Below are 24,302 nucleotides of genomic sequence, written 5' to 3' on the forward strand. Positions count from 1 at the left end.
ACTCAAAAAGCTTGAACACACATCGAAGAGCGATGATGAAAATAAGACTACAAAAGATAATATTTGGCAACAGCTCACATACAACTTGTTTTTTGAAGAAGTCCAGGATATTGTTAGACAACTTGGAAAAATGGAAGACCTACACCAGCAAATGAAGAAACTGAGGTTTGAAGGATACAACAAGAAGAAAGAGTTGAAACAATTTAGAGGCTATAGGATCTAGAAAAAGAGAAGAAGAAAAGTTGAGGTCAATTTTTAAATTGTAAACCTAGCTGAGACATAGACCAACAGGTATCTTAATTGAATTTTTTATGTGGTTGTAATTAAGGGGGAGTGTTGGAGAATCTAATTCCAACCATGTGTTAGGTGTCAAAACTGTCATTCCAAGTGTGTGTTTGTGTTAGTCGAGTTTAACTCCAGTCATTTATTAGTGATGTTTCCAATATAATCTTATTTAAATAATTTGTAATAATGACAAAAGCAAATCCTCTCCTCTACTTTTTGTTCTCTTCAATTTTCTTTTAATTTTCTTTTATCTTTAGTAGTATTTCTGAGGCTTTATCCAACTTTCATTCCTTCGTGATGCTTTCATTCCTTCGTGATGCAGGGATGACATGGATGAATGCAGCTTGTCCATTTGACTACCCAAGTCATTATCCTGTACTTATGTTACATTAACCTAAAATTTTACCTAGTGTTACTTTCTATTATTGAATTTCATAGCATATTACATGATAATGAGTCGGAGATTTGATCAAACCTCACCATATTCGTACGGTGAAAGGTGTGACGGATCCATGCTCCTGAACCCAGACAACGATAGCCACCTGTCATCACGGCTAGCCTTCTTCTGATATGACGGGTCGAGAGGAAGAAAATAACATCGGTTTTCATTGATAAAAAGACGCATTCTAACTATTCCCAGTTGGAGGTTTCTTTAACGCATAGCCGACAATTTTTTATTCTTTTTTTTTGCGCACAGTTGACCACTGCTGGTTGAGGATGTAGAATGTCCGGTGGGAACTTAGGGTTTAATGGCAAGGATATCAGATTGAGCAATATGTTCATCCTGTTACCAAGTGCTTCTATACCCTTACAAATTTAGTATGTAAATAATATACTTAATAAAAATTTATAAATTTATTAAGTTATGTATTTATTAATTCGTTGGGTAGGACAACAAATTAGAGCTTAAACCTTTATATATATATATATATATAAAAGGTAATATTGAAATTTATATATAAATTTTTTTGCTTGTTCAGTTCTATGAGTTTTGAAATATTTTTGTTTTCAGAAAGTGGATTTACTAGCATTAAGTTATTAAAATTATTTGGGCATTGCACTTATGTTGGGCCATACTAACTCTTAATTTGACTAAATTTTTGACAACCAAATTTACAATTAACTTTCACATAAAAAATACCTTAATAATATACCCATCACCATCTAAATTTCATAAACAATTTATATTATTTTAATTCTAAAATTGAATATATATATTAAATGATAAATTTTAATGTATTCAAATTTTACTTATAGAATACAACTACAGTGAAGAAAAATTAAAAAAGCTAACTGCTAGTCAAGTTATTGTTCCTTGACTGTAATTTATATCTTTTATATATTAAAATTATACTTAAAAATATTGAAAGTGAAATAACTATATATATATATATATTTTCTTTCCACTGTTATATTTGTTCAATTTTAAATAAAATTATATTAAAAAACTATTAAATATCTAACATCGATCAAACTCGACTTCAAAAATGGAACTTCTGTCGTAGCGATTTAGTGAAAAATTAACTTCAATTTGAAAGCTATTTACATGGTAATAATTCATGCTTATCGTAAATCAAAATTTGACGAATATCTTTTGTATATTTCAAAATCTGTGAATTTCTCTTACATACAACCACAAACCAAATTCTAACTCTCGATTGTTTGTCTCTCAAAATGTGTGAAAAATATATTTAGCATCTGATTAATTGAGAATTTTCGATCTTTCGAATCCTAAAGTATTCAGGTTAATGAAAAAGAAATTGCCATAAAGTGGTGATTGCGCACTTCGGAGAAGGAATAATTGCTTGAGTAATAAAAATTAGGTGGTGCAACTGAAACTGTTAAGGTATTGAATGATATGTATTGTGTATGGGAATAGTGGGAGAAGGTGAAAGATGGCCATTACGTAACGCAGGGAGGATTTGGTAACCTGTGGGGAGACCAAAATAATGTCGGCAATGGACAGCCAGATGATCCACCAACTTGCAGTGATACTGTTATCCAATCAGCGAAGGGCACGTATATAGGGCAGAAAGGAGTAGAACAGAGCTTTGGAGGGGAAGATAATAAGTGTTTTCGCAACTAATGACGACCGACAGGGAATGACGGGACTCGATAGTGACAGCCATGAGAAGAGCTCCTATGGAGGAATTATTGTTCATGGTAAATTTTGAGAATATTTCAAAATTTAATTATGAAGAATAACTTGATTGTAATTAGAAAAATATTGCAGAATCCAATTGATTAACTTTAGACCAATCTGTAGGATTTCAGAATATTTTTAAAATCTACACTGATTTAAGCCAGGCCAATCTGAATTCCTTGTCCCGATAATCTCATTATTATGTATTGATGATACTGTTTTCCTGGTTATTTCTTTGTTGTTTTGAAGATAAATAGAACGCAACCTCTATTTTTAACCAGGGTAGTTGGAAATTCGAAAATTCTAATAAGGGATCTTTAGAAAGACATTGGTCAACTCAGTTCAAATTTTCTCTTTAGTGGACCTTTCCTTGCTCAAGTCAGCAGTTAAATTTTTTCCACATTCTCCCTTATAATAACCTCATTGTGTATCAAATTACAAATGGGACCCTAGACTGATGCTTACTTCGTTTTGAGTGGCAAAAGTTTATTGCAACTTTAATGTCTCTCGTGAGCACGTGCATGAGCTTGAAGAAATGGTTTGGATGTGGACGAGAGATAGTCATAATAGCAGGTGTTCAGGTAGGATGCAATGAATGCATGAAGTTATGTGAGATAATCATAGTACACCACTGCACCACGGGCATTTTAAGGGTATTTTAAGACAATTTTTTTTAAGACAAAAGAAATCCTTTGTCTTAAAAAGTCAATTTTTATTTTAATTATTTTACATTAAAATTTAATATCAATTGAATTGTTTTAAATATAAACTTTAAGACAAAAACAATTTGAGAAAAAAATATTTTAAGACAAAAAATTATATTTAAGACAAAAATATTTTAAAACAAAATTTGGCAAAAATAATTTAAGGAGACAAAACTTTATATTTAAGACAAAAATGGTTTGAGATAAAAACATTTTAAGACAAAACTTTATATTTAAGATAAAAACAATTTAAGAAAAAATTATTTTAAGACAAAACTTTATATTTAAGACAAAAACAGTTTGAGACAAAAATATTTTAAGATAGAATTTTATATTTAAGACAACGGCCACTTTAGATGAAACCTATTTAAGACAATTAACAATTAAGAGTCGTTCGTGCTTTTATCTTTACATAGAATGTGTCATCTTTGGGCATGGGGGTTATCGCTTGTCATGCAAAGGGAGGTGTGTTTTGCTTCGAGGGGAAATCTTTGTGAGAATGGGTTGTCCTCACCACATACACATGTTTCTCACTCATTGCGCACACTCTTACACAAGTGTCACATTTATCCTCTCAAAGTCTATCGTCGGAGCCATACTTGTCGTAAGTTGCCACAAAGATTGTTGCATTAAGCAAAGTATGTGTTATAATTTCTAGATGGTCTATGTTGTATCGTTAAGTGTTCAAGTGTGTGATCATAGTCAAATTTTATCACTGTTCACATCAGTGCCACTAATCCCACACTTAGCCAAATTTTTTAGTTTCCCTAGCAACCTATCCTTATCCAACTTTCTTGAACTACACACTTCACATCTCTAACCCTCAAGCTTTTCCCTTTCCTACTAGAACTCTGCAATGTAGAAAAATCCCAGCCTCCGTTAGCATTCAAAACTGCGCAGTGGTTTCCTCCAATGTCCTTCCCTCAACTGGAACCCACTGTCTCTAGAAAATATGCATTTTTTTCCTTTGACTACCTAGTTTGTCTTGCATCCTGAAATTGTGTAGATGTGTCCTCCCAAGGCCTCGTGCTGCAACAATCATTGCCCGTTGAAACTACACAATTATGTCTTTCAGGGGCCATGAAGAAGGATGACATGTTAGATGACTCTCAAGGAGCTAAGGAGAAAGATGAACATACCAAGGAACCCAAGGTATGATAGAATATGCGGACCACATGAAGAATCCATTTGATGCATAACCCTTTGGAGTGTAGGTATGGAAAACAAAGCACATATTTTGAAATACACCTCTTAGTGTAGCTTAAAATACTTCTTATCATTGACGTAGCATTCTCTCTTCAATGACATTCATGGTTGCAAGCATTGAAAGTCATTCCATGTGTTTCCTCTACATGTCTTGCTCCCTTTCACTTGTTTATTACATAGCTTGGAAGATGAAGAGTATTACCACTTGTTTATGTAAGCTAGGGAGGTGTGACCAACATTATCTTATGACTAACCAGACATGATGCAAGGCATCCTAAGTGGGATGGAAGATGTTTGATGATATGTATATAGTCAGTACACTCCTTTGCATTACTCCTTTGCATTAAGCCTTTCTTTGTATCTTTCATGTACCCTCACTGCTTGTTAGATTTGGCTACCTATTACTAGTAGTCTCTTAGCTCTTTCCTGACAAAGAAAAGGAAGGAATTTCCTTCAACTTGATTTATTCAAGGCTCTTCATAGCAAGTATAGAGCTAAGAGAAAGAGATGTGGAATTTCACTATCAAAATCTTGAAAACACTTTGCATGTTTGAATCTATTCAAACGATTAAGCTGTCACTCAACAACATTGTCAGTCTTGGAAGACTCAAGAAAGATCACATCTCTAGATATTATAAACTTCTTATTCACTTAATCATAGAGATGGTATGCTTTGGAGGTATGAGTACCCAAAGAAGATACATTTGTGACTCCTTGCACTGAGTTTGTTTCTCTGTTCCTTAGGTATAAATGCATAACTTGAGGAACCAAAAACCCTGGGATGCCTCACTGAAGGAATGTGGCCATACCACATTTCATATGGAGTCTTTCTTCTAATAGCATGAGATAGAGACCTATTTTTTATATACACAACACATAGAACCACATCAACCCAAAACCTTATGAACTTAACATGTGAACTATGCCAAGTTCATAGTGAAAGTAATACATTCCATTGAACTATGTGTTGAAAAATCCAGCAAGAAATTCGCAATTTGATTTTTCCTTGATCAAAATGAGAAAATTTTAATTTCCACATCAACGGACAACTTGGATGATGTTAACTTGTGTGACATGGCTTGTGTCACCCAGTTTACTCAATGAAATTCGAGTTGGGGGAGTTAGAGTTCAGTTATGCATATGTGATTGCTAATTTGTAGCAATAAAGGTCAATTATCTTAGGTTGTTGTCAGTTAAACTAGTTCCAACTTTTGGAGGAACTAGTGGGAGGTCATTTAACCAATAGGACTTCAGTCAAACTTAGTTATCATCCAGTTAAATGATCAATCAACCCATGATAGTTGGTGCATCTAGAGAAGTTGAGTTCCCTAATATTGGTGGAGATTTCAAGGCAATTTTAATTTCTTCTAGCTCACGCAGTTGTAAGAACTTACTATAACCATAGTGGAGGAGATAGCTTGAGTATGATATTCTTGTGAAATTGGAGAGGTAATGATTGTTGATAGCATTAATACCCTACCAGCAATTTTTTTTGCACCACACTTCAATGTTTTGTGTAGGGCTTTTGAGGGTGGATAAATTTTTTTGATGTTTTTTGGTCATGCACATCCTCACTAACTATCTTGGAAGGTCTGTAATAGTTCCTTACATGCACGTCCTCACTAAATACTTTTTGGGAGGTCTATACTAGTTCCTTGCAAATTTATGTTTTTCAAGGCTTAACTACTTCTGATCTTAGGTGCTCACAACAATCCGACAACTTATGGCACTCTCCAAATCATCATTCCTAGAAGGATCCAACAAAACGACTTGAGAGGAAGATGAGAATGGAACACTCTTATTGGAACTAGCCTAGAACTAGTGGAATTGATTGGTCCCAATGGATTTAGAGTTGTACCTGTCTAGTTTAGTGGTTCAAATTGGCTAATGTTGGTCTTGTATTGAACTGACCTTAAAACACCAAAGTGACTAGTTCTCTACTAAACTGACCAATTTCGAAGAATGTGGTGCAACATAGCTAATGACCACCAAATGTTAATTCTTTAATAAAAAATACTTGAAAGGAAAAAAAAGCATCTTAACCCTAGGACCCTACAAAACCTAACTCTAGTAATTAAGTGTAATATTTAATTTTTAAAGTTAAAGTAATAGTTGAGATTCTCCTTATCTTTCCTTTTTTAAAAGGAAATATAAGGATAATGCCAAATTTTACTTAAATTTGTAATATTAACATTAATTGTCTCAGGTTGTTTCAGGGTGGTTCCAACTTCATTTAGTTTGGAGAAATTCAAATTTTAGATCCCATTCAAAATTTAGCAGGGTTAAACAATTTTCAGGATTTCAGGGTTGGTAGGATTGCAAGGTGTCCATTGGATTCTATGATGTATGATGGTATGGAATTACAATTGAATCAACAGCTCTAGACCAATGTACCTTAATGTTGGTTGCATTTATTGTTGAACTCCTTTGTCATGACACGAGTGTCTCCATGGCTTGAGTGAAGGTTTACACTTTCACTAGGGTCATGACAAAGGTGTTCAACAATCAATGTGGCTTGGTTTTGGTCACACACGGGGTTCGTAGAATATTAGAGTGTGCACTATGAGTGGCTTTTGTGCACACATGGGGTTTGTAGAATGTTAGGACATACAATATGGGTTACCTTTTATTCATACACCAGGTTTATAGTTTGTTATGATGTACATGGTGGGTTTGGTATTACTATGATTTCCTTCACTCAAGTGATATGTTAAAAAAAGACAAAGTTGAGTAGAAGTCCTATGTAAAATTTAATGTCACAAATATTCTCATTTGGAAGACAAATAAAAAAAACTTTCAACCCTTACATGTATATTTAAAAGCACTGATGATGATAAAAAATATAATACAATTTGAATGATGTAATGTGAACAAAGTGAGATGCATTAGTAGAAGGATTTAACTAACCAAGATAATTACTTGCAGCTGGGATGATTAGAATTCAAAATTCCAAGTCTCTTTAGTGTTATTTTGACAAAAATATGTTGGGAATTAAAGACTTGCAATCCAAATATTCTAAAACTGCAATATCAATCATTCAAAATTACAAGTTTAGGTTTTTATATATCTCTAAATTAAGATAGAATCTGAGAATTACAATTTGGGAAAGATACCCAACAATTTCAATGATTGATTATTTGATAAATCAAGAAAAACCATAAAATATGAAACAACCATCATGATTATTAATTTTAAAACAACATTACCAATTGTATAAAATTATTAAGATGATTAATCAATATATCTATATAAATAAACTATTTCAGATAATTGTGAAATATAATAAGCATTTAATTTTCGATCTTAGGCTTTTGTGAGCCATAATGTAGTAAGCATGTCTTTTGGATTAATCACATCAATATTAATTGGTTGACATTTCAAATTAGATAATGTGGTTCATCCTCATGACATTTAATTTTTTATTAAATCTTATTATATTCATAAAATACACGACATAAAAGAAATTAAGAGTTTCCATGAATGAAAAGAATCTCACTATAATCTAGGTTAATTGAAAAATGTGAAAAGCTTTCAACTATATTGTTCCACCATGAATGATGTTTAAAACTTGCTAGAGCTCCTTTTGGTTGAAATATTTTTTTCATATTTTTACAGATAAGAGAGGACTAGTTTATGATAAGTGGTTAAAGCTTGCTTTTATACGTTAAACACCACGTAAAACCCCCAAAAAAATCTAAGAAATATAAACGACCATCTTCACGCTCACATTTAAATCAAATTTGAGTGCTATAAACATGACTTGGAGTGGAATGCTATAATCAATTGGAATAAAGGAATTGTCTTGAGAAATACAAGGTAGGGTAGGGCCAGAGGAGAAGCCATGAGCTTGGCAGCGACAACATCAACGTATCTAGCTCGTAGAGCGGCTTAGAAGGAGAGGGTACGGTTGTTGTATCGTCGATGCTTGAAGGATGCCCTTAGCTGGGTCGTTCATAGGTGTTTATTTTGGGAGGATGTAAGTAAATAAAACCCTTCTCATTAAAGATTTTACATACCCTGTTTTTGCCAGTTTTTTTTATTACCAATCACAGCGACAACTCTGCAATTTTTCTTGAAATATTTGTCATCCAGAAGAGGCTCTATTTTACATTTTCTTGGAGATATTTATTGGTTGATCAATAATTAGGGCACAATTAATTGATCTTGAGTGACCAGATCGAATATTATTGCATGTGAAAATGGTATTCCTTAGGGCCAACTATGTGAAGCAGATGGATTTGGGGGGAGCCTTGACCTTCCAGATAATGCTCCGCTACGAAGGTGGTGGGTCTTGGATTCTCTAGTTGTTAAAAATAAATTCTAATGCCAATTTAATTGAGTAGGTACCCTAGGTTGGATTTTCACTCTAAGCATTTTAATCCTCTTCTCAACTTCTCTTAAGTCTAGACTTATTTAGTTGAAGTCTCATCTCCTCCCATTGGATTGTTGCTGGCCCTATTAGCCCCAAGTTTATATTTCTACTCTAGGCCTAATCTAGGGATTGGTGAGTGTGTGGGAAATATAGATCTACTAGGTGTTGAATTCCTTTAAAGCTTAAAAACCTCCATGAGCTCACATGGCATTTTGTAGTGTACCTCTTTGCCTATCCAAAAATTTGTAGCCACTTGGATGCTAGCCTTGTTTCCTACTTTCCAAATTAGGTAAGATCCAATTAAATGGTAGGAATATGATATATCTTTCAAAAAAATTTACCCTCTTTTTTGGTTCTTGTATGGTGATCTCATTCAATTTGTGATAGTTCTCAGGGAAATGTATTTTAGATGTAGGATTTCCTGACATAATCTTTTTCTTGTGAACAATTTATAGCCTCTAAATTATTGAGCTTTAGATTAACTGCTGGCCAAACCTCCAAAGCCTCCGATAGAAGCTTTAACATCTCTCTGTATATTGCAGACATTTCTTTATCCCTGGGTTCAAAATTAGGAAGGCCACTCTTTTTTAACTTTCTTGGTCAAAGAATCTGGAAAGCCTAAAGCATCAGATGGATGTTTTGCATGTACTGTTACTATGATCATGTAACCTCCTATAGCTGGAGTCAAAAGTGACATATCCATAGACTGAACATGCCCCTCTGTGTTTGATGCTGCATGTGCTTCTGCTTGATGTTGTTTTTCCCATGCAACAACAAGCCCAATGAGCTCTATAGCTAGATGTCTATTTTCTGGGGGAGTGTTTTGATACAGTCCAAGGCGACAGAGAGAATTTAGCATCTATGACACAATTTGGGCTTGGTAGCTATAAGAAAGGTTTGAATGTCGTAAGTAAGTTGGAAAATGTGAACCAAATTAGAAATTGAATGACACTCTTCAACTAGTATTTGCTTCATATAATGGATCCTTAGAGGTATATTGCTTTCTACCAAGAGAAATATCTATGATAGTTGTGGTATGAATATATGCAGAGCTTAGTTAACTATATCCTTGTTCTCTGGCTAGGAGATTTTTAAAAGCTCAATAAATGCATGAAGTATGGTTTTCATAGGAACTTCAGGAGCCTAAAGATATTGGAAAAACGTAACAAAGGCACACGAGTTGATGGAACTTTCCTTTTGAGTGAAATAGTTTGCCACTAAATTTTCAAGTTCCTTTTTACAGTCCACAAGATCATTAAGGAGATACTTCAGCAAGTGCGTTGCTAGCTGCAAAAACTCTGTCTTTAAGGGCTCACTGTATTCTTCACTTATCCTTTCAAGTGGATCAATCATCTTTTCAACAATAGTTTTTATAATAGAAGGATCAATAACATGACCATTTTGAAAGGCATGGACCAACATAAGAAGAATCAAAATTTGCATAGCAATGACTACTTCATCATGTGTCAGTTCCTTGGACCAAAATAAATTCGAAAAGTGCACCAAAAGTGCCTTCTTCATTTGAGGATTGTATCCTTGTTTATCAGGTCTTTGACAAGCCTCTGGCTTTCTTTCACTTATTCCAAGATGAGTCTTTGTTCATGACATATGCGATTTTGTACAGGACAATTATTGTTCAGCCAATCTGGCATCAATTTAACCAATGTTGACACCTGTGAAATTCCCTAGAGATGGGCATCCTGTTGCATGGTCTTCCCAGTAGTCTGTATGTAACCATTACCCCAAACTTCCATCAGCCGAATGTTGACATGGCCTGGTGAAAGAAGAAGAATGGAGCTTGTCTCCACAACTTTTCCATTTCACTAAGTTACAAATAAAAAGAGTCTAATTCTATAGCCAATAGACTAATAACCTCTTGAAACACCTTTAGTGAGCTATGCATAGCTCTTACCTATCACTATAACACAATTTTCCTAGCTAGACTCAAGGTGCGGAGACCCAAAAAACTATTTTGCGGGCTATTGATGTGACAATTCACTAAAGAAACTTTACCGACTACCTTCAATGGTTATGTGCTTAAACACCAAGACAAGAGAATAGTAGTATTCAAAGGTAGTGAGCAAAGCCCAATAAATACAGTTAGAGCTAGATCCTTCGAAGGAGAGTCTCAAAACTAACCTTATCTTCGTTACTAATCATTCTCAGTCATGGCTAAGGCTAAGTGGCTATTTTGCAACATCTTTTTGTGATAATTGGTATCATGCTGGCATATCTGTTTGGGTTGTTCCTTGGTTGGAGGGCTCTAGCCATTGCAGCTAAGTTCCATTTTGGGTTGTTTTGGATGTTGCAGATTACTTTTACTTGAATGAAGGGAAGTTTTCTTGTTAATAGATATGAATTTGCAGTTGAAAGGTCAGTTTAGATGAATTCTATAAACTTCTTTAAGAAGTGATTGGCCGTCCTCACTCAGTTGTGCTTCCAATATGTTATTATGCCTCTCATTCGCCCAAGTTTCTCAACAATTTTTACATTCTAATTTATAACTATTTAAAATCATATTTGCTCTATGTTTTTTTCTCTCTATACGATCTTCTTCCCAAGGGGAAACCATGCTTTTATCCCAGAGTATACTCTTTCCGTGTTGATTAGATTTGAGGCTTTGGAGAAATGTTTAGTTGCTTGTGCTCTTTTGGTTTTGAAGTTAATTTTTATCCTGGAATCTCAAGGATGGCTGGTAAGTTTTTGATAATGAACTTCATGTTTGTCAATTGACTGAGTTGGTGTTAACCATGTTAAATTTATCACAATGTATCATGCTATGTGAAATCTTAATATCGAATTTAATGTTCTTATGAGTGCAGGCTAAAATTGGTAATGAAGATTTTGAAGCCTCATTGCAAGCTCTTAGAGGCAGTCGGGTTGATGTTACCCTAGAAGTTGTTGAAATTAGGGTAACATTTCAGAACAACTGCATTTTTATCATTTTCCATGTCAAATTCATATATGTTTCTATTGTACCCTTCTTGGCTGATTTCTTATCAGTCACATGTTTTTTCTAAGTCATGGATATTCGATACTGTTCCAATGGATTTTTAAAATGTATTTATTTATTTATTTATTTATTTTTTAATTTAATTTAATTTTTATTTATTTATTTTTATTTTATTTTTGTTTTTATTTTTATTTTTATTATTATTATTATCATTATTATTATTATTATTTTTATTTTTATTTTTATTTTTATTTTATTTATTTATTTTATTTTATTTTATTTATTTATTTATTTTATTTATTTTTATTTATTTATTTTATTTTATTTATTTATTTTATTTTATTTTTTTTTTCCAGTCTGAAGTTTGAATGTTTTGCATACAAAGTTCCAACAGTGTGTATGCATTTCCCATCAATGTCATATTTGTCACTAATCTAAATATTTTTGCCTTTCAGAGTGTAGTGGAGACAGGAAATCAATAACTCAGAATTAAGTTTTCTGAGACCTTTGAACAAAAATATGCAATGCCTCTGACTGTAAGTCATATGTTTGCATAGTTAGGAATATGATAGACTTATATGACTTTTCTCAGTGCAAGAGGATCTTTTAACTCAATCAGTTCAAATGGTTTTAGATATGACATGACGAGTATTGCTCAGTTTAAAGATCTCACATAATTTTTTAATGATTTCAACAAATATCCTCTGCAGGGATGGTTGCTTGTCTTTCTTGGTTAGCCTTGCCTTTTCTTTAAAAGTAATCAAACTCTCACGATGATATCTCTCTGTTACTAGTACGATGAATAGAATCATAATACATGCTCATCAACTTATTAGAAAATGGTATTTGGCATACGTTAGATTCTATAATAGTATTTGGAAGACTAAAATGCTAAAGATGAGTTCTTTGTGTATCCTGGCATCACCCAGAGCCACCTAGTGGGAGAGTCAAATCATGTAACATTCACCAGTATTTCGGCAGTTAGAAGTTTGTTGGTAAGCTCCACGTTCAGTTGATAAATAACTTATTTAAATTTACATTAATACATATATGTATTTTTTATGTTGAAGTTTTGTATAATTGCATTTGTTTTTTCTTTGTAAAGGTTTACATTGTCTCTTTCTCCCTTGGGATTGGGGTTGTCCCCTGGGTTATCATGTTGGAGGTAATGCCTCTATCCATATTCCCTGTATGAATACAACAACTGTTGTAGGAGAGGATTCCCTTCTTTTATTTGGTTACGACTGTAGAGGGTTTCACAACTATGCGAAGGTTGAATTTTGAGCATCATTAGAGAATGTCCTACTCCTCTTGTTTACTTAGTTAAATCATTTAATACTCAATACTTCCATATTAATATTCTTATGTCGATATTGTTTCTATCGTCAGCAAGAATCTCATCAAGAGATACTCTCCTAGGAGTATAGACGAGAGAAACATGAGGCATAGTTGATGTGCGATGATCCTTGTAGCAAAAATGTAACTGAGACATCCATTAAACTATTGCAAGAATGATATAATATACTATGATTCTTCCATATCAGAGAGTGACGAGAAAGTGTCATAAAGTTGAGTATCAAACAAAGGGTAATGTGAGCTATAAAGCAGATTATACACCAAGTTTGTTGTGCCAATATGATTCCATATATACAAAAATGTCGAGAGTATACTTACATAAGGTGGAGAGATCAATCGAGATTACTGTATATGAATGAAGCTGAGATCAATGTATACAACATCATAGAAATTATATTATTGACAATGTACACTCAGGAGACATAGATGAATAGAGATTATACAGATAGCAAGTGTTAGCATAGGCACACTACACCCCTTTGATGCACAAGAACTTCAGTTATAAAATGATCAATGAAGGTGGTGTTAAAGTCGCTACACAGTTCTATATTCTACCATCCACGTAAATAATGAACGGGAATATGCCTTTTATGGCGAGGGCTAGATGCTCCCTAGATTTACAAAAGAAGAGGGCACATTAAAGGCCCTGAAGACAGAGTAACACCTATCCCTCAGCATTAATGATACGACACGAGTACCACTATGTGTATAATTAAAGGAATTTATTATGCTAGATACTGAGGAGGATAATCTGTGTAGATAATATTATCTTAATGAGTAACTATCCATAAATTGTCTTTGAATCAAGGCATATGATTAGTGAAGGAGAGGTTCATCATCTTGTTGGATAGACAACATCAATAACTACATCAAAACTTCATATTTCCCTTTGAATATCGAGAATGCAATCATCTGCAACCTCCCATTAATCCAAGGATTTTATAGCTTCGTCTTAAGGTGATCATCTGGCCTTAATTCATGAGGCAACTGATCCATAGCGAGGAAAAATCTTTTGCATTCAGGTGTTTATAACACTATTATACATAAGATCCGGATATGAAAATCAGGGTCCCCTGCAGATAATTATTCAAGGCACCTCTGATTTCAACGTGAGAGTTGCCTCAAAAGAGATTGTTCCACAGTGCCAGGAACTTTCTTCAACATGGAATCTTCAGGTGTGTTGCATCTCTTATCCAAATTATTGCAGAAATTTTGTTTATAACTAAATATCCCTGTAGATTCTTCATAATAGATAACTCTTCAAAGGATAAGTTATTTGACTCTCCTATTCACAACTTCGTTTGTGAACAAGACTGCAATACTGTCATAATTTTGCAGAAGCTTCTACACCTGTAAAAGGGTCATGAATGATGTTGAGTTGTATATAATGAGTTGTTATACCTAGAGTGTATCCAAAAAATACGTTACTGCACAAGATAGCTCAGGTCTTTTAGGAGAACCAATTTTTTTTTTTTGAGAGATCTAAGATTTGAGTTTACAGAGGTGATTCAGTGGAATCTCATTCTTGCTAATAAAATACTCCGATAAAAAGTTTTCATGCTTTCACTTCTTGAAGGTACAACATGACAGAGGAAAACACAATGTCCTTCATGGCTCTTTTGCTTTGCTTGATGGGGAGGAAGGAATAAGATTGATGAGCAATGAATGTGCTCAAACAAAAACCTCTGTACAATGAGCTTATTCCACTGTGAAATTATTGCTCTTGTAGATATTTATGCCCAGAGATCCAATAATTATGACAATATGCATTACCTATGTCGCTTTTCTTTCGTCAGGGTCAAACGATGCCATAAGATGAAATAGATTTGATATCTTCATAATCCAGGTGAAAGAAAGACAATTTTCATAACTTCACTAAAATCACACAAGTTTCTAGAGAATTAAAGATCTTAAGAAAAAATGACTAAGTGGTTATTTTGCAATAGCTTTCTGTGACAATTGCAATCATGCTGGCATAACTATTTGGGTTGTTCCTTGGTTGGAGGGCTCTATTCGTTGTAGGTAAGTTCCATTTTCGGTTGTGTTAGATGTTGGAGATTACTTTTACCTAAATGAAGGGAAGGTTTCTTGTTAATGCATATGAATTTCCAGTTGAAGGGCTAGTTTAGATGAACGCTATAAACTGATTTAAGTAGTGATTGGCTATCCTCACTTAGTTGTGCTTCTAAGATGTTATTATGCCTCTCATTTGCTCAAGTTTCACAAAAATATTTGCATTCTAATTCATAACTATTTAAAATCATATTTCCTCTATGTTTTTCTCTCTCTATCTGATCTTCTTTCCAAGTGGGATTCTTGCTTTTATCCCAGACTCTACTTTTTCCGTGTTGATTAAATTTGAGGCTTTGGAGAAATGTTTATTTTCCCATTGTTTTGTGTTTGTGTAGGTGTAGTTCCTTGTGCTCTTTTGGTTCTGGGGTTATTTTTTATCCCAGAATCTCCACAATGGTTGGTAAGTTTTTGATAATGAACATTATGTTTGTCAATTGACTCAGTTGGTGTTAACCATGTTAAAATTGTCACCATATCTCATGTTGTGTGAAATATTAATATCGAATTTAATGTTCTTATGAGTGCAGGCTAAAATTGGTAATGAATATTTTGAATCCTCATTGCAAACTCTTAGAGGCAATCAGGTTGATGTTACCCTAGAAGTTGTTGAAATCATGGTAACATTTCGGAACAACTGCATTTTTATTATTTTCCATGTCAGATTCATATCTGCTTCTATTTTACCCTTTTTGACTCATTTCTTATTAGTCAAATGTAGTTGTTGAGTCATGGATATCTGATACTATTTCAGTGGAGTTTTAGCTTATTTGGTTTTGAGTTTTTTTTCAATCTGCATTCTGAATGTTTTTCATACAAAGTTCCAACAATGTATATGCGTTTCCCATCAAGGTCATATTTGTCACTAATATGAATATTTTTTCCATTTAGAGTGTATTGGAGATGGAAAATCAACAGCCCAGAATAAATTTTTCTGAGATCTTTGAACGAAAATATGAAATGCCTTTGACTGTAAGTCATATGTTTGCATAGTTAGGAATATGATTGACTTATATGATTTTTCTGAGTGGAAGAGGATCTTTTAACTCAGTCAATTCAAATTTTTTCGATATGACATGACGAGTGTTGTTCAATTTAAATATCTCACATAATTTTTTAATGATTTCAACTCATCTCCTCTGCAGGGATGGCTGTTTGTATTTTCCTAGTTGGATTTGCCTTTTATTTAAAAGTAATCAAACTGTTACGATGTTATGTCTCTGTTACTAGTATGATGAATATAATCATAATAAATTCTCATCAACTTATTAGAAAATGGTATTTGACATACGTTAGATACTATAATAATATTTCGAAGATTGAAATGCTAAAGATGAGTTCTTGGTGTATCCTAGCATCATCCAGAGCCACCTAGCGAGAGAGTAACATCTTGTAACATTCACCAATATTTTGGTGGTCACAAGTTTGTTGGGAGGCTCCATGATCAGTTGGTAGATAAATTATTGAAATTTACATTATTACTTTGATGTCTTTGTTATGTTGAAGTTTTGTATAATTACATTTTTGTTTTCCTTGTAAAGGTTTACATTGTCTCTTTCTCCCTCGGGATTGGGGTTGTCCCCAGGGTTATCATGTCGAAGGTAATGCCTTTATCCAGATTCCTTGTATGAATACAACTACTACTGCAGGAGAGGATTCCCTTCTCTGATTTGGTTATAGATGCAGAGGGTTTCACAACTATTCAAAGGTTGAATTTTGAGCATCATCAGAGAATGTCCTACTCCTCTCCTTTACTTAGTTACATCATTCAATACTTAGTGCTTCCATATTAATATTCCTATGTCGCTATTGTATTTTTCCTAAGCAAGAAGCTCATCAAGAGATACTCTCCTAGAAGTATAGATGAGATAAAAATGAGACATACTTGATGTGCAAAGATCCTTGTAGCAAAATTGTAACTGATCATCCATTAAACTTTTGCAAAAACAATATAATATACTATGATTGTGCCATACGAGAGAGCGAGGAGAAAGTGTCATCAAGTTGAGTATTGAACCAAGGGTAATGTGAGACATAAAGAATATTATACACCAAGTTTGTTGTGCCAATATCATTCCATATATACAAGAACGCCAGGAGTAAACTTACATAAAGTGTAGAGATCAACTGAGATTACTGTATATGAATGAAGTTGAGATCAATGCATACAACAATGTAGAAATTATATTAACAGTATTTTAAACTGAGGAGACAAAGATGAATAGAGGTTATACAGATAGCAAGTGTTAGCAGTGGTACACTACACACCTTTGATGCACAAGAAGTTCAGTTATCAAATGATCAATGAAGGTGGTGTTAAAGTCACTACCCAGTTCTATATTCTAGCGTCCACCTAAACAGTGAATGGGAATATACCTTTGATGGGAAGGGCTATATTCTCCCTAGATTTACAAAAGAAGAGGGAACAATAAAGGGCCCGAAGATAGACTAACACCTATCACTCAACATTTATGATATACCACGAGTACCACTGTGTGTAGAATTAGAGGAATTTATTATCCCAGATACTGAGGAGGATAACTTGTGTAGATAATACAATCTTAATGAGTAGTTATCCATAAATTGTCTTTGAATCAAGGCATATGATTGGTGAAGGAGAGGATCATCATCTTGTTGGATAGACAACATCAATAGCTGTATCCAAACTTCATAGTTCCCTTTGAATATCAAGAATGCAACCATCTGTAGCTTGCTATTAATCCAAGAATTTTATAGCTTCATCTTAAGGTGATCATCTAGCCTTAAGTCATGAGGCAACTGATCCATAGTGCGGAAACGTCTTTTGCACTCAGGTGTTTATGACACTATTCTACATAAGATCTGGATATCAAAATGAGGGTCCCCTACAGATACTTCTTCAAGGCACCTCTGATTTCAAAGTGAGAGTTGCCTCAAAAGAGATTGTTTCACAGTGCCATGAACTTTCTTCATCTTAATTGTTTTTCAACTTGGAATATTTAGGTGTGCTGTATCTCTTATCCAAATTGCTGCAAAATTCTTGTTTATAACTGAAAATCCCTGTAGATTCTTCATAATAGATAATTCTTCAAAGGATAAGTTATTTGACTATCTTGTTCACAACTTTGTTGTGAATAAGACTGCAATACTATCATAATTTTGCAGAAGCTTCTACACCTTGTAAAAAGTTCATGAATGATGTTGAGATGTATATGATGAGTTGTTATACCTAGAATAGTGCCACATGTAAGGTATCCAAAAAAAAATTTACTGCACAGGATAGCTTCAGGGCATTTAGGAGAGCAATTTTTTTTCTTGAGAGATCCAAGATCTAAGTTTACTGAGGTGATTTCAACAGAATCTCAGTTCTACTAATAAAATACTCTGATAAAAAACTTTCATGCTTTCACTTCTTGAATGTACAACTTGACAGAGGAAAAAACAATGTCCTTCATGGCTCCTTTGCTTTGCTTGATGGGGAGGAACGAATAGGATTGATGAGAAATGAACGTGCTCAAACAAAAACCTTGGTACAATCAGCCTATTCCACTGTGAAATTATTACTCTTGTAGATATTTATGCCCAGAGATCCAATAATTATGACAATATGTATTGCAGGTGTCACTTTTCTTTCATCAGGTTCAAACAATGCCATAAGATGAAATAGATCTGATATCTTCGTAATCTAGGTGACAAAAACACAGTTGTCATAACTTCACTAAAATCACACAAGTTTCTAGAGAATTAAAGATCTTAAGCAAAAATGACTAAGTATCCATACTGCAATAGCTTTCTGTGACAATTGGTATCATGCTGGCATGTCTGTTTTGGTCGTTCCTTGGTTGGAGGGCTCTAGCCATTGCAGGTAAGTTCTGTTCTTAGCTGCGCTAGATGTTGGAGATTACTTTTACTTGAATGAAGGGAAGGTTTTTTGTTAATAGATATGAATTTGCAGTTGATGGGCCAGTTTAGATGAATGTAAAAACTGCTTTGAGCAGTTATTGTCTATTCTCACTCAGTTGTGCTTCCAAGATGTTATTATGCCTCTCATTTTCCAAAGCTTCTCAACAATATTTGCATTCTAATTGATAAGTATTTAAATTCATATTTCCTCTATTTTTTTTTCTCTCTATCTGATATTCTTTCCAAGTGAGAACCTCGATTTTATCCCAGATTCTACTCTTTCCGTGTTGATTAGATTTGAGGCTTTGGAGAAATGTTTATTTGCCCATTATTTTGTGTTTATGAAGGTGTAGTTCCTTGTTCTCTTTGGTTTTGAAGTTATTTTTTATCCTCGAATCTCCAGGATGGCTGGTCAGTTTTTGATAATGAACTTCATGTTTGTCAATTGACTGATTTGGTGTTAACCATGTTAAACATGTCACAATGTGTCATGCTATGTGAAATCTTCATATCAAATTTAATGTTCTTCTGAGTGCAGGCTAAAATTGGTAATGAATATTTTGAAGCCTCATTGCAAGCTCTTAGAGGTAGTTATGTTGATGTTACCCTAGAAGCTATTGAAATAAGGGTAACGTTTCAGAACAACTCCATTTTTATCATTTTCCATGTCAAATTGATATCTGTTTCTATTGTACCCTTCTTGAATGATTGCTTATCTGTCACATGTAGTTGTTGATTCATGGATATCTGATACTATTCCAATGGAGTTTTAGCTTGTTTGGTTTTGAGTTTTTTCAGTCTACAGTCTAAATGTTTTGCCTACAAAGTTCCAACAGTGTATATGCATTTCCCATCAAGGTCATATTTGTCAATCTAAATATTTTTTCCTTTCATAGTGTAGTGGAGACAGGAAATCAACAATCCAAAATAAAATTTTCCAAGATCTTTGAACGAAAATATGCAATGCCTGTGACTGTAAGTCATATGTTTTCATAGTTAAGAATATGATAGACATATGATTTTTTTGAGTGCAAGCTTCTGCAATTCATAATTTATATATATATATATATATATATATATATATATATATATATATATATATATATATATATATATATATATATATATATATATATATATATATATATATATATATATATATATATATATATATATATATATATATATATATCGGATAAATCACATAGATAATTTTCTGGTCGATGCAGTTTGAATCACACAATGTGGTTCATCATTAGGACTAAGATGATTTTGTTTGTGCTGCTGAATTTGCATAAACGGGTTGCTATTTTATTGCTTACTTGGCAAGAATATGATTACAAAAGTAAAGTATCCTTATGTTGTAATTATTATATACAGATTGGCATTGGGCTGCTTGTTTTACAACAATTGAGTGGAATCAATTGTATTACGTTTTACAGCAGTTCCATTTTTAAGTCTACTGGTGAGTTGATTGTCAACTTCCTGTTAGAAAGTATGGTACTTGTGATCTGGATTCATATTGTTCTATTGGTAAAAACATGAAGTAATTGCAAAATATATACTGGCATCATGGACTTCTAATTTGGATGGGAGTTGAACACAAGGAATCGTTTTTGTAGCTTTATAGCCTTTCATAATTAGAGGGTTTTAATTTTTAACTGAGGACTCAAATCATTCATGTGATCTTTATGGCCGTTCTATTGATTTTAATTCTTATTTTATATCACACGCTTGCCCAAGAAAATCTCTATTGATTTCAATGTTTTATCATTTAAAACAGGAAGTTCATCTTGTAATGTTGCAACCCTTGGACTTGGTGTTGTTCAGGTTGCTTTTTGATCTTGTCACCCTACTAATTGCAATGCATGATAGGAATGTTTCACTATAATAAAAGGTTTATTTTTCCTCATCTTAATAATGTGAAAGCCATTGGATTGTTTATGTATAGGCTGTTATGAGTGTTGTCAATGATGTGTTGTTTGACAAAGCTGGTAGACGACTCCTTATGTTGAGTAAACAATCGATTTAGAAGAGGATCTTTTAACTCAATCAATTCAAATTTTTTAGATATGACATGACGATTGCTATTCAATTTAAAAATCTCACATAAATTTTTAATGATTTCAACAGATCTACTCTGCAGGGATGGTTGTTTGTCTTTTCCTGGTTGGCCTTGCCTTTTATTTAAAAGTAATCAAACTCTAATGATGTTATCTCTCTGTTACTAGTATGATGAATAGAATCATAATAGATTCTCATCAACTTATTAGAAAATGGGCTTTGACATAAGTTAGATTCTATAATAATCTTTGCAAGATTGAAATGCTAAAGATGAGTTCTTGGTGTATTCTGGCATCATCTAGAGCCACCTAGCAGGAGAGTCACATCTTGTAACATTCACTAGTATTTTGGCGGTCACGAGTTTGTTGGTAAGCTCCATGTTTAGTTGGTAAATAACTTATTGAAATTTACATTATTACATTGATGTCTTTGTTATGTTGAGGTTTTGTATAATTTCATTTGTGTTTTCTTTGTACAAGTTTACATTGTCTCTTTCTTTCTCGGGATTGGGGTTGTCCCCTGGGTTATCATGTCGAAGGTAATGCCTTTATCCAGATTCCCTTTATGAATACAACTACTACTGCAGGAGAGGATTCCCTTCTCTGATTTGGTTATAGATGCAGAGGGTTTCACAACTATGCAAGGGTTTAATTTTGAGCACAATCAGAGAATGTCCTACTCCTCTCCTTTACTTAGTTACATCATTCAATACTCAGTGCTTCCATATTAATATTCTTATGTCGCTATTTTTTTTGTCCTCAACAAGAAGCTCATCAAGAGATACTCTCCTAGGAGTGTAGACGAGAGAAAAATGATAGTAGTTGATGTGTGAAGATACTTGTAGCAAAAATGTAACTGAGTCATCCATTAAATGGCTGCAACAATGATATAATATACTATGATTGTGCCATATTAGAGAGCAAGGAGAAAGTGTCATAAAGTTGAATATCGAACCAAGGGTAATGTGAGCTATAAAGGAGATTATACACAAAGTTTGTTGTGCCAATATCAATCCATATATACAAGAATGTCGAGAGTATACTTACATGAAGTGCAGAGATCAACCGAGATTATTGTATATGAATGAAGCTAAGATCAATGTATACAACAACGTAGAAATTATATTATAGAGACTGTACACTGAGGAGACATAGATGAATAGAGATTATGCAGATAACAATTATTAGTAGCAGTGCTCTACACCCCTTTGATGCACAAGAAGTTCAGTTATCAAATGATTAATGAAGGTGGTGTTATAGCCGCTGCCCAGTTCTATATTCTAGCGTCCACCTAAACAATGAATGGGAATATGCCTTGGATGGAAAGGGCTAGATGCTCTGTAAATTTACAAAATAAGAGGGCACACTAAAGGCCCTGAAGACAAAGCAACACCTATCCCCCAGCATTTATGATATATCACGAGTACCACTATGTGCATAATTAAAGGAATTTATTATGCTAGATACTAAAGAGGATAATGTGTGTAGATAATACTATCTTATTGAGTATCTATCCATAAATTGTCTTTGAATCAAGACATATGATCGATGAAGGAGAGGACCATCATCTTGTTGGATAGAAAACATCAATAGCTGTATCCAAAATTCATAGTTCCCTTTTGAATATCGAGAATGAAATCATCTGCAATCTACTATTAATCCAAGGATTTTATAGCTTCGTCTTAAGGTGATCATCTGGCCTTAAGTCGTGAGGCAATTGATCCATAGTGAGGAAAGATCTTTTGCATTTAGGTGTTTATAGCACTATTCTACATAAGATCCAGATATCAAAATCAGGGTCCCCTACATATACTTCTTCAAGGCACCTCTGATTTCAAGGTGAGAGTTGCCTCAAAAGACACTATTCCACAGTGCCATGAACTTTCTTCATCGTAATTGTTCTTCAACATTGAATTTTTAGGTGTGCTTCATCTCTTATCCAAATTGCTGAAAAATTTGTGTTTATAACTGAAGATCCCTTTAGATTCTTCATAATAGATAATTCTTCAAGGGATAAGTTATTTTACTGTATTCTTCACAATTTTGTTTGTGAACGATTGCAATGGTGTCATAAAATTGGAGAAGCTTCTACACCTTGTAAAAAGGTCATGAATGATGTTGAGATGTATATGATGAGTTGTTATACCTAGAGTAGGGCCACATATAAGGTATCCAAAAAAAACTTTACTGCACAAGATAGCTTCAGGTCTTTTGGGAGAACCATTTCTTTTCTTTAGAGATCCAAGATCTGAATTTGCTAAGGTGATTTTAGTAGAATCTCAGTTTTGCTAATAAAACACTCTGATCAAAAGCTTCACGCTTTCACTTCTTGAAGGTACAACATGACAGAGGAAAACACATTGTCCTTCATGGCTCCTTTGCTTTGCTTGATGGGGAGGAAGGAATAGGATTGATGAGCAATGAACGTGCTCAAACAAAAACCTTGGTATAATGAGCCTATTCAATTGTGAAATTATTTCTCTTGTAGATATTTATGCCGAGAGATCTAATAATTATAACAATATGTATTACCTGTGTTGCTTTTATTTAGTTAGGGTGAAATGATGCCATAAGATGAAATAGATCTGATATCTTCATAATCCATGTGACAAAAACACAATTGTCATATCTTCACCAAAATCACATAAGTTTCTATGAACACAGTTAATGCTGCATGAGAGGATTCCCTTCTCTGATTTGGTTACAGATGCATAGGGTTTCACAATTGTGACAAGGTTGAATTTTGAGCATCATTAGGGAATGTCCTACTCCTCTCCTTTACTTAGTTACATCATTCAATACTCAGTACTTCCATATTAATATTCTTATGTCAATATTGTTTTTGTCATCAGCGAGAAGCTCATCAAGAGATACTATCCTAAGAGTATAGATGAGAGAAAAATGAGACATAGTTGATGTGCAAATATCCTTGTAGAAAAAATGTAACTGAGTCATCCATTAAACTGGTACAACAATGATATAATGTACTATGATTGTGCCATATCAAAGAGCGAGGAGGAAGTGTCATAAAGTTGAGTATCGAACCAAGGGTAATGTGAGCTATACAGAAGATTATACACCAAGTTTTTTATGCTGAGATCATTCCATATATACAAGAATGAGAAGAGTATACTTACATAAAGTGCGAAGATCATCCGAGATTGTTGTATATGAATGAAGTTGACATCAATGTATACAACAGCGTAGAAAATATATTATCGAGACTATACACTGAGAAGACATTAATAAACAGAGATCATGTAGATAG

General features: G+C 33.6%; 1 protein-coding gene across 1 annotated transcript; it reads left to right on the plus strand.

Annotated features, from left to right (window-relative positions):
* The first annotated feature begins 2,387 nt into the window (after positions 1-2,387).
* LOC149192263 (sugar transporter ERD6-like 6) lies at positions 2,388-21,603 on the plus strand. Its single transcript, XM_089406884.1, has 10 exons — positions 2,388-2,448; positions 4,208-4,284; positions 11,533-11,622; positions 14,087-14,194; positions 20,352-20,436; positions 20,755-20,801; positions 20,923-20,984; positions 21,104-21,164; positions 21,338-21,419; positions 21,515-21,603. Exons 1-10 carry the CDS (start codon positions 2,388-2,390, stop codon positions 21,601-21,603), a joined length of 762 nt encoding a protein of 253 aa, XP_089263010.1.
* The last annotated feature ends 2,699 nt before the right edge of the window (positions 21,604-24,302 follow it).

The sequence above is a fragment of the Pinus tabuliformis genome, chromosome 2_2 (assembly GCF_031772625.1).
Source record: "Pinus tabuliformis cultivar Carrire ecotype Pingquan chromosome 2_2, CPIR1, whole genome shotgun sequence".
NCBI classification, from domain to species: domain Eukaryota; kingdom Viridiplantae; phylum Streptophyta; class Pinopsida; order Pinales; family Pinaceae; genus Pinus; species Pinus tabuliformis.